The 14,900-nt window shown below is 38.8% G+C and overlaps 1 protein-coding gene across 1 annotated transcript; it reads left to right on the top strand.

The window, feature by feature from the left end:
* The first annotated feature begins 4,453 nt into the window (after nucleotides 1-4,453).
* Nucleotides 4,454-13,117, top strand: camkk1b (calcium/calmodulin-dependent protein kinase kinase 1, alpha b). Its single transcript, XM_056374521.1, has 17 exons — nucleotides 4,454-4,689; nucleotides 5,848-6,168; nucleotides 6,257-6,304; nucleotides 6,406-6,459; nucleotides 6,540-6,591; nucleotides 6,722-6,858; nucleotides 7,468-7,504; nucleotides 7,621-7,642; nucleotides 7,787-7,875; nucleotides 8,361-8,560; nucleotides 8,733-8,786; nucleotides 8,884-8,957; nucleotides 9,107-9,194; nucleotides 9,315-9,443; nucleotides 10,040-10,143; nucleotides 12,269-12,319; nucleotides 12,748-13,117. Exons 2-17 carry the CDS (start codon nucleotides 5,914-5,916, stop codon nucleotides 12,827-12,829), a joined length of 1,476 nt encoding a protein of 491 aa, XP_056230496.1. The 5' UTR covers nucleotides 4,454-4,689; nucleotides 5,848-5,913; the 3' UTR covers nucleotides 12,830-13,117.
* Nucleotides 13,118-14,900: the final 1,783 nt, after the last annotated feature.

Here is a 14,900-nt window from a genome sequence, read left to right as displayed (position 1 = left end):
GCTCCACCTTGCTAATCATCTCCTGTCGTGCCAGTGAGGTTTCTCCATGGTTCAGTTGGTATAGCAAGCTTCTCTGGGCCATATGGCACCCATGGCTAAACCTCATGAGTGCCCAGGTCAGTGGGTGGGGAGGGAACATTCAGAGATACTGAACAAATGATGAGTTTTACGAGATAACCCTGTTACTTTTATCGAAAGACGTACAGGTGAACGTTAGGGGTAACAGGGGTTATGGTGAGTTTAAAGAAAAAAAAAAGTTAATGTTTCTTTGCTGACTTTGGCAGGAGTCTCTGCGCACTAATGATCGGATATATCGAGTGTCGGTGAGCAGTTCAGGTTCACTGAACCAACAGTGTTCGGTATTTTTTACGAGTCAAGGAAGCACAAACGTTCTCACCAGAGATGATGATGTATGTTTTCCTGTTGTGCAATCAGCCATTTACAACCTGTGTGTAACTATCTGTGTGGTTGTTTGTTACTGCAGTGATCAGGCTGAACCAGTTCTCTCACTGTCAGCTACAAACTCATGAACATCTAGTGACGGCGGTTCAGTTGAGAAACTCCTGCACTCGGCAAAAAACAAAAGCTCAACAGCTATTGATGATGCTTTGCTGATTTTGTTGTCTGGTGTAGTATGTGTTCTACAGCATTGTACATCTGGGGACCAATGTTTTTGCAGGGTTTTCCTTTTTTTTTTTAAAATTTCAATTAGACCAGTTTTTTAGGATTGTAGAACAGATTACATATTCCTATTAGTGAGCTTACATAAAGACTCAAACATGAATATACTGAAAATGCTTTGTGTTGCAAAAATATACTAAATATTTAATTGATAGATTATCTGCACAACATTTTACAAGGTGCTATTTATTGGGATTTACATTAGCCTTGTATTTATATTGATATTTACTTTAGATTAATTAAAAATTATGTCATTTTTAGTTCAGCTTTAGCTTTTTCTAAGGGAGCAAAATATTAATATTAGCAAATATTATCTTCAACGACCAGTTACTGCCCACAGGCCGCTATTTGAAATTTGTTCATTGCTGCTGCCACAGTGTTATAGTAAATGATAGATATGTTTACATTTTTTTTCATATACTGTAAGTTCATTTATTCAGAACCTGTTTCTGCGGTGTGTTGAAAGACTTTGGGAAATGTAGAAAATCACTAAGACAAGGCAAGTTTGAAAAAGTTCAGACATTTCCAGACTTGGTCCTTAAGTGGTTTGAACTTCAATAATCAATAATAATAATAATAATTATATATGACAGTTGCAGGATGACCTTCCCTTGAATAATCAACTGTCTTTGAAACTTTGTTAACCAAACTGGATTAGACTTCACTGTGGTGCCTGTTGATCCCTCCTCTGCTGCACCTTCAGTGGCTGAAGACGGACGGGTATTGTCGGCCATCTGGGGCCTCGTCCACGCACTGCTGGGCGAAGGGACTCATCGTAATCAAAGCAAAATGGTAAATGTGGTAGATACTGGGCAAAGTTTCCATGGTCACCAAAGGGCAAGAACGGAGGGTGGCAGCAAGGGGGTAAGACCACAGCTGTGGTTAGACTGCAGATGGGGCGGCAGGGATTGTGCATCTGCTCAGGAAAGCCCACTGAGAAACCTTGAGCTTCAGGGTGAATCTCACTGAGTCTTTGTCTTGTTTTCTCTCTGTGTCGAATCATTTCCTGGAGTTTCTTCACCAGGATCAACCTGATGTGGTGGAGTTTCCTCAAGCTGAGAAAAGAATCCAAGAAATCTGCCAGCGGCGTTTTCCCCTCCGCAAACCTCTGAAACAGCAGCTGTCAGGAGAAATATTTCATTATTCTCAGAAGGTAAATTACACCTCTCCTCGGCTGGTATTTGCTTTCTTAATTGTGAAAAAACTAGGCTGACATGTTTTTATTGATATACTTATCTCTCTTCTTTATCTTCACTAACATTTCTCTTCTTGTTAGATATAATGCTGTATTGTAACACCATAGAGTATTAAAGTAGACTACAGATTATAGACTAAAGACTATAGAGATAAAAATCCTTACCTCACATTCCTCCTCTGCATGATTTATCTTTCTCAGGAGACACAAATGTGCATAATGAACACTGTATTTTTCTGCTACAAATGGGGAGAAAAAAAACTTTCTTTAAGGATTTTTACTAAATAAAAAGACCAAATACAGTAAAATGGCAATGCAGATTTAACCTTGCCAGTGTAAAACATATCAGAATATATTTCGAAACTCACCAAGTTGTTCTTGTTTGGCCTGAATGAGGCTTCTAAGTTTCTCCAGTTCCCTGTACTTCATTGCAAGCAGCAACTTAGCATCTCTAAATTTCGGTTTTTGGGAGAGACTGACTTTGGCCAGTCTTTGATTTGAAATCAGCATCTTCTCTGCAGATCTCTGCAGTCCCTGAAACTGCAAATAACCACATATAGTTTAACCATCAAAAACATCCATGGTTTCCTTTCTTTCTCAATCAAAGACATTTCTAATTGGTGAATATTTATTTTTCAAAACCTTTACTGGATCTTTTGAATCTACTCTATTTATTGTAACATTATTTTAACATATGGTCACATACAGTATATTTACACATTGCTGCATTTACACATGTAATATCAATTAATATTTTAAGCAATTTAAAATTGTACTTCCCAATGTATCTAAATATATTCACCACTTATACACTTATTCACCATTTTTCCATTTTGTTCGCTAGAATGAATAAGAAGTAATATAATCTCCATACATACATTTTTTAAATTTGATTGAAGAAATGCAGCCTCACTTGGTCAGATACTCACCTTCTCACTACACCTGATGATGTGATTTAGTTTGTCTTCATCTTCCAGCAGCTCGCGCAGCTCTCTGGTCCTAAAGACTCCAAACTGAAAAAACTGCTCCGACAGAGACATAGTGGCCCTCCTCTCTGGGTGCTCTGTGCTTCTTCAAAGTTTGGTACCTGATGCATCCTGCTGGGGCGCAAGGTGAGCTGTTGATGCTGCATTCAAGGACTGTCGGAAAACTCACTATGATACAACTAGAGCGTTATAGGACACATTTCTGTAGACCTAGGACCCCCGGGCTTAAAATTTATGTTTCCTTATGGCTATTTTCAATCTTTTGTAATCATTCTATGTCTCTGAGGTCATTTTGTCTCTCTGAGGTCATTTTGTTTTGCATTTTGTTTGTCTTTCATCCCTTTGAGTTCATTTTGTGTCTCTTCATGGTTGTTTTACCTCCGTTTAGGATTGTTCTGTATGTTTTTGTGGACATGTTGTGTCTTCTCACTGAGTTCTATGACTTTCAAACAAGAAATATCAACTGTCACCTCTACAGATTCCCCCTGACCTCTTCGTAATCCATCCATGGTCATAGGTTCTAAGTATCAGTTGCTCTTATGTTGTATAATTTCTCCTTTACAGGAGTTGTTTGGTTGTTTATGTGTTATATTATACTGTGGGCTTTATGTCTAGGCTATACAATATCAAAATCCCAAGGAAGCCCCCCATTTAATGTTAGGATTGTAGTGGTGTACCTGTAGACACCTCCACAGTATGGAAATAAATGACATCAGAATGTATTTTCCTATTACAGTTCGTCATGTTTTAAATTACATGTTTTAAACTATGTAAAAATACTCTGTTATGATTAATACTTTGTTTAACATGGTTTTCCCAAATAAAAAGGGGAACAAAAGGGAAAACAGGGGCTGGAAGCACATTTACTCTCACTTCCTCATTGAAAAAATACTGGATCAGGCCTCTTGCCCCACTGCCAGAAGTGTGTATCAAGATGGTTAGTGTTAGAGGAAACATCGGAGAGCCGCATGTTTGAGCCTCATTCAGACACAGAGTCAGTTGAGGAGTCTGTTGTGACCAAAATCAGTGACTAACAGATGTATAAGAACGGTTAGCGCAGTTAGCATTTCTTTGTTTGTTAGCTTGTAGCTGACAGTGGCTGACACAGTGTTAGTGGTTGTGCTAATGTAAACTTGTTATTTTTCACGCCCCCCGTAGCTACAAGTTGAAGGCATTGGTTCCTTAATTAAATTATGCATGAAACCTTTGCTGTCTGAATCAGTTTTTATGAGGCTGTCATTGGTTTACTGCAGTTCCAAAGTGGAAATACGCAGTCATGGTGTTGACTGCTTATTTCACTCATATAATGTCTTTTATTGTATAAAAAACATCATATGGATATGTTAACAAGGTTGAAAACTTTAAATGGATCAATGAACACACATATACATATATATATATATATATATATATATATATATATACACACACACAAATTATTTATTTAATTATTGTTTTTTATTTTTATTAAAACTGTACATTTTTCACTGTACAGTCTCTTGGGGCTGTGAACCTTGGTTTGTGACTATGTACTATCTCCTGATGTCCAGCTCTGTCCTGTGAGTGTTTCTTCTGTGTCGACCAGGGTGGAGCCCGGTGGAGTCAACACAGCTCTACCATGCAGGTGAAGACTGCCGGCCTCCCTCAGAATAACTCTCTCGGCTATATGTAGCCCGAGTTAATCCTTAAGACGAGCGCTGCTGAGGTCCCTCCCTGCTCATCAGTGAAAGTCCTGCTCTGAGACATAGAGGAGTTTCCCCTCCTGAGAGCAGAAGGACAAGATGCAGATTAACCTCAACCGCCCTCAACACAGGACACTTCCACTTTGTGAGTACAGTCAACAATTTACCTCATATTTTATCTTGCACAGTATTTTATTTGTGTGATATGTTAAAGGGGATTCAGATGAATAGCAGGCATTTGCTGCTGTTTATCTTTTTTAATAGGCCTATACCATTATTCTCGCTTTACATCATTGCAAAGACAGATTTTTTATGTGTTAAGTATGTGTACACACTGTGTCGGTGTTGTGTATGGCTGTAAGTGTTGCGGGTTTACTTGCCTGTGAAAGCTTTCTACTTTGTTACATAAGAAGCTTTTCAGATCTCCAGGCTGTATTTTAGGCAGTGAGTTGTGCTCATGAATATCAATGTCTTCCTAATTTCCTGTCTTACTCATTCAATGCCGTGTGTTCAGTGTTGTTTAAAAAGCCAATACATGTTGTGAACACCATGTGTACAAACAGTTAGGGCAGGGCAGTTTGCACTGTGATCACTCTTATTAGTTGCTAGTATTGGATAGTAACCTGACTAGAGGTCTAATTAGGCAGTGAAATTGAAAACACCTGTGCGGGTGAGCAGCACCTTTAAGAGAAACATGTAATTCTTTCATTTTGTTACAGAACTGTACCACTAGTGGCTTTGCATGTTTTGTCCCATTAACTATGAATTGTCTGTACTTTACTGCCAACTACTGTCTTAAAAGAGCATTCCCCTTGTTCTGCACTCGAACATTGTCAGACTCATGAAGGACAGTTTAAAAAAAAAAAAAAGCAGCCAAAGAGCCATCATCTTTTTTCACACATTCCTCTTCCTTGTTAACACGTGGCACCTATATTACCCATAATGCAACTTGTAGTCCTCTGCCCCAATTGTTGCCGAATCAGGTGACATCATTTGAGGCAGTTCATCAGACGTCCTGCAGTTTCCTCTGGAGCCACCAAAAAGCTTCATGCTCAGATTCAACTCAAAAGACAAATAATGAGCAAATATGAAACTGGTGTCTTGTATTTAAAACATTGTTGTTTGGTTGGTGACTCTCAGGCTTCAGTGTCTGGATTTTGTCTCTACATAAATTTGACAAAAAGAAAGCCAGCTTACTCAGGCAAGTTTCAAATATCTGCATACCCAGCTGTGCGGCTCTTTATTTGTCAGTGTGTGAGCGATTTCATGTCTTTCATGTCATTTCTGCTCCCACACCTTTCAGTGCAGTGATGCCCCCTCCAAGCCGCCTCTGGGACTTTCAACTGTGAGTGAACAAGGACAACTCATCATGAGTGCCGACACTGTCTGCAGAGGAGAGCTGGACTCTGAGCACCACGGGGAGCTGGCCGACTTGTTGGCAGCCATGAACGTGGCCGCCAACCGCATGACCCCGCCTAATGGCTCCAGGCCGGGTGCTCCGAGGACCACCAGCTCTCACAGAGCTCGACTCTCCGACAGGAAGCTGTCTCTGCAGGAGCGAGGGAGCCGCATGGCCCGACAGCCCACCATTGAGACCAAACGTGTGTCCATCACAGATGCTGATGTGAGGAGTCCTGAACCGACAGAAGCATCATTCAACATGTTACTCCTCAGATGTTTCACTGATTGAATTCTCCCTTCAATTTCTGCAGGACTGTGTCCAGCTCAACCAGTATAAGCTGAAGGAAGAGATTGGAAAGGTGATCAATAAACATGTGATCACCAAGTAATCTAGGTGACACAGAGGTGGTGACCAAGGATTTTAATTAAGTTATTTACATTTGTTGTTTTTCCACCCCAGGGTTCGTATGGAGTGGTGAAGTTAGCTTATAATGAAGATTCTGAACAGTACTATGTAAGTTGAAGCTCTTCAATTGTGCATTTATGGCCAAAGTCTTTACAGTTTGTCCAACCATTATTTGCTCATTCATTCAGGCAATGAAAGTTGTTTCAAAGAAGAGGCTGATGAGGCAGTGTGGATTTTTTCGTGAGTGAAAATCTCCATCCCTAGTAACACTTTAAATGTCTAATGAGTGTTCATCATTTCTTTAATGATACTGTATGTTTTTGTATGTGTGTGTGTGTGTGTGTGTGTGTGTGTGTGTGTGAACTTTCAGGCCGCCTGACTCCTCAAGGATCAAACTCGCAGCAGCTGGATCCGTTCCCTAAAGCCGTGTTGCCTCTGGAGAAAGTCTACAAGGAGATTGCCATCCTGAAGAAACTGGACCATCATAATGTTGTTAAACTGGTGGAGGTCAGTAGATGTGACTCACTGCTCCATAGACAGCTCTATCTTACAGCATGTCTGACAGGCATTTAAACATGCAACATGCATGTTTACCATAAATGTTTAAATTGAACGATCTCCATTGGAAAACTGATTATAGTGCAGTCTGAGGGCCAGTCTGTAGTTCCTCTGTAAGAAATGGGACATGGTGATGATGTGTAGGTCCAATATGGTAAGTTCAAGTTTTTTGTGAATGAATGAATTATGCAAAGAAAAGAAGGGGTGGTTTTGATTGATCTGTGTGCAAAAACATTGTATTTTTCAATATATATGTGGAATATAACAAAAAGTTGGGAATACAACCAAAGACAGGTGAGAAGAAAAAGCAAGCTCTTGCAAACCCAGGTTAACCAGGTTAACAGTGGTGAATCTATACTGGGAATTACATGTTGTCACCACACTATATGAAACGACGGGTTAAACTGATAAGCGAGAAGAACTGTAATCGACCAAAATAATGAAAGAATCTGTTTGGGTGTACCATGGGCGTGCAGGGCCTATCATTACTATTATTCCTTTAGTACAAATAGAAAAATAGTGCAGAACATGAGAGACCTGAATGAACTTGTCTTGCAGGTGCTTGATGATCCCGATGATGATGGACTTCACATGGGTAAGAGACTCATTTATCTGTAGTGCAGTTACTGAATTTAGCTCCTAATGTGTCAATATAATATAATATAAGCACAAAGACAAGAAGTCATCAAAATCTGATTATTTATCCTCAAGCCTTCGAATTGGTGCCAAAAGGGTATGTTTTTTTGTGCATTTGTGTATTTTGTCAAAATCCAAGTGGAGATCAGTTAGACATTTGAAGAGTTGGTAATACTACCATGAGATACAGTATAAATATTTAATGACTTTACTGCCTTTCTCCACCTCTCATGCTGATCAGCCCGGTGATGGAGGTGCCTACAGACGACCCTTTCACAGAGGAGCAGGCTCGCTTTTACTTCAGAGACATCGTCCTGGGAATAGAGTACTGTAAGTTTAGAGTTAGAATTTAATCATAAATATCACATAGTAAAAACAGCATCACTTAACTTTAAGACCCCCTGTTTCAAAATGTATAAGCGCTAACACTATAATGTAGTTGTAAGGAGATATAAGTGTTTATTCATGTATTTGTCAGCAACTATAACTCAGTCTTCAAAGGAGAGGTTATAATTACTGGCAAATGCTGTATATGAATCAAAATTTTAAATGTCTTTATAGCTGTGTACATCTACATTATAGTATGTTTTAAAACATTCATGATTTACATTGAATAATGAATTTTAAAAAAATGGGGACTCATTCTGGTGCATGCACAGCAGGTGGCTTAGTGACTGCTTTATTTATATACAGTTCAAGGCATTTGAAGACAACTAAACCTTTTTCATTGCAATATTATATACTGCCACAATTAAACCATAGTTCTTCATAGCTGCTCTACAGCTACTACAGAGCTGATGTCTCGTTCTGTCCAGTACACTACCACAAGATCGTCCACAGAGACATTAAACCCTCCAACCTGCTGCTGGGGGACGACGGCCACGTCAAGATCGCCGACTTTGGTGTGAGCAACGAGTTCGAGGGGACGGACGCCCTCCTGTCGAGCACGGCGGGGACACCGGCCTTCATGGCCCCAGAGATGATGGCCGAGCACGAGCAGAGCTTCAGCGGAAAGGTGAGACGAAACACAGACAGCGGTAATCACTGGTTTACATATGTTGTTGATGTGATTCATCACATCAGGCTTTGCTTAATTGTGAGAAATTATCAAGAATTGTTGTCCAACCGCCCACTGAGAGCTTTTCAGGAATGGCACATCCCTGATAATTAGTGTGTTTGTTTACCAGGCATTAGACGTGTGGGCGATGGGAGTCACACTTTACTGTTTTGTGTTTGGGAAGGTAAGCAAGTTCGCAGCAAAATGTGTGCAAAATCAAAAGCCAGTCCAACAATTGATTTGAACATTTTAATCATTTAATTTTGTTTACCCTGTTCTAGTGCCCTTTTTATGATGAATACATTGTCTCTCTGCACAACAAAATCAAGAACAAACCAGTGGACTTTCCAGAGACGTAAGCAAACACCAGGAAACATTTAGAAAGCAGAATAACACCAAAAATAAAATAATGCTTTTACTTACATCTGTGTTTGATTCTGCTGTGAAAAGTTTAATGCAGCATTTTAACTCCTAATCCCTGTTGCCATTTTGCTTTTTTCTCAGGCCACTGATTAGTAATGAACTGAAGGAGCTCATTGGATGGATGTTGGATAAAAACCCAGAAACAAGAATCACCATCCCTGAAATTAAGGTCACAAAGAAAGAAAAATCATTAATTACATCTGATTGATATCAGACAAAAGACCATGTGTTCATCACCAATCTGTGACAGTTTTTCATAATGAAGGTGTTAGTGTGTGTGTTGTTACAGCTACATCCCTGGGTGACAGAGAACGGCTCGAATCCTCTCCCTCTGGAGGAGGAGCACTGCACGGCGGTGGAGGTCACTGAGGAGGAGGTGCAGAACAGCATCAAACTCATCCCCAGCCTTTCCGCTGTGGTGAGTCCGAAAACGTTGCTTGTGTTGTCATTATTTGACACTTTAAAAACCACAGCTGCTGGTTTGAGTGTTCCAGTGGAAATATCTCAGATGTGATATTTTCATTCTTTCAGCTGATTGCTTGAAGGTTTCTCTTAAAATCCCTGTTCCTCTTTTATCTGAAAGACATATGACTCAGATTGTTGGGCTCAGATGAATCTCAATCCTTCAGATCTCTTGCACTTGAATCTCAACGTATATAGATCTACTAACATTTAGAAATATAATTTCAAAAGAAACTGGTGAGATACTGTTAAAACTTGGCAGGCAGGAAAAACCAGACATGGAAAGACACAAAGAGGACACAAAAATATAATTTTAGCTATAAAGTTGTGACATTGCTATATTTACATGACATGGTAGATGAAGGAGACATGAATAAACAATCGGTGAGGGTGGTATATTATTAAAAACTAAGAGGCATAACCACTAGATTTTTTAACAGGATTTAATATTTTAAAAAAGTTCACATATAAAAGTGTTTATTTTGATGTGGACACTTAATTGGCAGTATGAAAATGTCTTTTCTCTGAGACTCTCTCTGATGTCCACTGCAGATTCTGGTGAAGTCCATGCTGAGGAAGCGATCTTTCAGTAATCCCTTTGAGTATCAGGGCAGACGGGCAGAGAGGTCCATGTCTGCCCCTGGAGGTCTTCTTACGTAAGTAGCCTACTCTGCAAATCCTGCCTGCTCCGCTCTGCCAAACTGCCAGCTCTGCGATTAGGCCTCTAAGAAAACAAAGCAGCGAGCAGATGCTTGGATAAAAATAGATCAGTCAGTTACAAACTTTACATGAGCAGCGTGTCTCTCACATATTGAACATATTAAATCTACCATCATATCAAACCCATTAATCTTTGAATACTGACTAGCTCTTATACTGTTTGTTTTGTTTTGCTCTTTATATTAGTGGCGCACTCAGGCAGATAAAAGCATTCGTCATCCCCTGATAAGCTAAATGGAAGCCCCTGCGGCAGCAGTAATAGTGACTGCACTGCTTTTGTTTTCCATTAACTATGGGTGGTGGGGGTAGTGGTGGTGGTGGGGGGGGGGGGGGGCGTGGGGGGCACAGCTAATTACACCTCCGTGTGTGAAGAGGGATGTGGAGCAGCAGCAGCTACATCCTCCTCCACACAGACACATGCCACCAGCACTACAGTATGCAGCACTGGTGTCTCCCACACAGTGACATCTGTGGAGATGATCTGTCCGTCATAAATGGTGGAATATAAGACAACAGCAGGTGGAACTGAAAACACTTAAGATGCCAAAGGGTATGTTCAAGTTGTATGTGAATGCATAAAAAAGAAAGTTCATTATAAATATTTCACGTTTTGAAAGGCGTATTTTGCTGCTCCAGCTGGCTTGAAGAAGAAGATCAAAATGTTTACATTTTGATCTTCTTGGAGGGATGATGTTTTGTGGCATTGTGGTCCAGTGATTAAACATTAAACTTTTCTGCCTAGAGTAGTAGGGACAGTTGAATTCATGATTTATACATGACTTTATGTTCAAATCTGATCTCTGGTCTGATTTTCACAGAGGTTGGACATCATTCTGTATGGAGACCCAGATGTTAAATAAATGAACAAATATGACAATATGAAGTAATGTGAATACAAATGAGTGGAGACACAATTTTTAATACAACCATAAAATTGTGTAATAATCAGTTTTTTTTAAAAAGTCAGCTCATCATTATTATTATGACTGTATGCTTCTTTACACAGTAACAGAGTGTGTTGCAGGTCTTAGCAGTTTTCATTTCAAAATCAAATCTGCTCAAGTAACAGCAAATTACAAAACTGGCTCAACCCTCTTTGTCTTCATTGATGGACAAAAGTTTGTGATGAAAATAGGCATTATGTAATAAAACAGTCATTGGGGAAAATTGCATTGTGAAATTTAAAAGCTGAGTTTTGAAAAGAGGTCATTTTGAAATACAAATTGAAATTCATTAAAAAATAATCTACAGTAAATTTTGTTACTGTGAAAACAAGCAGGCTGAAATAACATTTCACAATATTGAGCTGAGTTTTAAAAATGCATTGTATTTATTCATGATTATTTACTTCATAATGTCTTTTTAAATTATTTAATATTAAGCACTTTGGCTCTCCATATTATTATATGGTATTAATAATAATATTAATAATAATATTATATGTTCTTTGGAGCAGAAGCACAGTAAAGGCACAGGCACAATTGCTCTGATGAGAACACTAATAAAAATTATTTCAAATGCTGAAGGTTAAAGAATTTGACAATTGGATAAATACTTTTATATGCTTTCTTGCTGATAGTTGGATACCACTTGATACCACTTTCTTATCTGCTCAGTAAATTTGAAGCTACAGCCTGCAGCCCATAGCTTAGCATAAAAACTGGAAACAGGTGGAAGCAGCTAGCCTGTGAGTACCTGTCAGCACCTCTAAAGCTTACTAATTAACATGTTATATCTTGATTCTACAATATTGTAGAAAATATAAAAAAAATACAAAGAACAAAATTAGTTTTAATCAGGCACATATAGCCTAGTGTTAATCAGTAAGCTTTAAAGGTGCTATTTCCCCCTGTTTAGTCTTTATGCCAAGCTAAGATAGCTTCACATTAAACAATTTTCTCATCTAACTCTCTGCAAAATCACAAATAAGCTCATCTCCCATTTTTGTCTGACTACTCCTGCTACAGTCCTGTTACAGTAAAATCTGTGTTTATCATTAACTGTGTTGCAAGCCAGCGGATTATAAATTCTGGCCTCTTACATTACATCTCCTTCTTGCAGTGGTTCTTGGGGCTTATTGGGGTCTTCGCCTCAGCTTCATCCTTCCTTGAGGTAAATTTTTCAAAAGCATTTAGGTTGAGCTCATATACGCTCCACAGCCAGCACAGCTCATCAGCTGTTTGTCCAGCCTTAAGAGGATTTAAGAGAGACAAGACAACGCAAATCTCTCATCAACGAGCTGTACCGAAGATAAATAGACACACACACGCACGCACGCACGCACACACACACACACAAACACACACACACACACACACACACACGCACACACACAGTTGTTGTTGAGTGCTTTGTGTTTCCTGTTTGTCTTGTGTCCTCTTGAGGTTGCTGTGGATAAAAAGTGATGAGCTGTGCTGTGGAGGACATGTACTCTATGACATTTTTAGTCTAGTGTTACCGCCCCACCCCTTTCTCCTCCTCCCTATCAGCAGTCTCACTTAGTACCTTCAGAAACATGATCGAGCGTTTGTCGCCCGCAGGAAAGTCAGCAACGAGGGGAGCAGAGAAGGAGAGTTGGAGGACTTGTATGAAGATGACACATTTACAGAGTGTACAGATTAAATTCACGTATGCATTGACACGGATTAAAATTCCCACCTAACTTTTGCTTTTGCGTCTTGCTTGCTGTGATTACACGGTTGTAGTTTTTTTCTCACTTTAGTGCAAAAAAACAGTCATGTGATATAATGCATTAAATACATAAAATGATAGCAAGTAAGATTAGATTTTGTTCCATCTGTCTCTGAATTACAGATGACACTGTTGACAGCATATGTTGTTAATGGATGTAATATTATTTTGATTACTTTGGATTGTTCTTAAAAATGTAAATATGCTCTATAAAGAAGATATTTTTACATTTTCCTACAGCTGTTGAAGATAATAAAAAACCTTATTTCAAACAGTGATTTTGAATCATTGTAGGAGAAACCACTGATAGTTTTGTCTATTGCTGAAACACTAGATGGCAGCCGTGTGGCAAGCTGTGTATTGTTTTCTCTTTGTTCTGTCCTTGGATCGCCTCATTGTTAGTTAACCATTCAGCAACAGTCAGACAGTAAATACGCACTTCTAAATCACCATCACCGTTCTTCTTAAGCATCCAAAACATGATACATCATGTATCTCACTTCTCATAACACACTCTGAAACACTGAAACTGCATCCTGGTTTTATTTTTAAGGCCTGTTTCAGTATCAAATGCACTTTATTCTATGGACCAGTAGAGGGCAGCATTGTGTTGCAAGTAAAGAGATCAGCCATAAACCAGGAGTTTAAGCCCTTGTTCACAGCAACAACCCTCACTGCTCTGACAAGTCTCCTTTACAAGTGTAAAAAAAAAAAAGTTCAACACCAGCATCCAAAAAATACATTGTTAAATTACATTTCCCCATTGTATTTATGATGAAATTCATACATATAAACATCACATTGCAGCATATGCTCACATTATTGGACCAACAAATTGGACATAATTGTACTATACAGCACCATAATGAACTTGAGAAGGTGCACAGCTATGGAGCGACCTACACACACTTGAGGTTGAGGACAGCAGACGTGTGGACAGCAGGTTCAGTGATAGTTGTAACAAAGAAGAAGATGTGATTTCATAAACAAGAGTTAGACCAAAGATTTTGCAAAAATGACTTACTACAGTACACGACTTAAGGTACAGACTTCAAAGAACATCTGGTGCAACCCAATCGAGGTAGCGAAGCTGTTACTGTGCATTTACAACTATTGTGTGTTATGAACTATTTATTAAATGTTCATACCAGTTAGTTTCAATCCAATAAAACTTGAGGAATGTCTCAGCTGGTAAAGACTTTCCAAATGTAAATCATCTGCTAGGAAACATCCGTCCGTCCAATCAAGAGCAATCAGCTATGTAAACAGTATACATGTGTGCAGACATAAATGTGTGTTTCAGAAGAAGTAGAATTCATAGAGTTTAGAATGAGTGAGAATATTCGATTATGTTAACCTGCTAGTTACTTAATTATCATTACTCATGTGATTGGCACAGCATTTTGTAATTTGAGGTCTGTTGTGTCATTGTTGTAAATGTTTTAAAATATGTAGCATTTGTCTAATTTCAGGTCAGATACTTACGTCAGTAGTCAATGTAAAAAGTAGTTTGTGTGGAGCAGCCTGCTGCGTAAAAGATAACACTTCTGGACGTTTGAACATACGAACAGCTGGTGCGAATTTGTTGCCAGCTGTTCATGCAAATATCTCTTAATATATCATGTTGTTCTTTCACATGGAAAATAATTCATGTCTTATTATTGTTATATTTGTATATTTAAAATATTTGACTCAAAAACTGCGCAGCTAGAAACAAGTTGAAATATGTAAAATTGTAACGAAAGGACAATATCCTGCTGAATTATAAGGGTAAGATATCAGACAGAGGGGATGGAATTGGTGTTGTTTCTTGTATTGTATTATTTTCAGTTACCTAGCAGATATTTTCTTCGTGGCAAAGTGGCAGATTTGAAAAAGTAAAAGTGTAGGAAAATATGCTGTTACAAGTAAAATTCCTCTATTCAAAATTCTTACTAAAGTAAAAGTACCAAAAGTAAAAGAACTCATTATGCAGTACAACTAATTTCAGAGTAATATACAC

Source organism: Seriola aureovittata, chromosome 4 (assembly GCF_021018895.1).
Source record: "Seriola aureovittata isolate HTS-2021-v1 ecotype China chromosome 4, ASM2101889v1, whole genome shotgun sequence".
NCBI classification, from domain to species: Eukaryota; Metazoa; Chordata; class Actinopteri; order Carangiformes; family Carangidae; genus Seriola; species Seriola aureovittata.
Note: the sequence above shows the minus strand (reverse complement) of the source record. Positions and strands in the feature narration are given on the sequence as shown.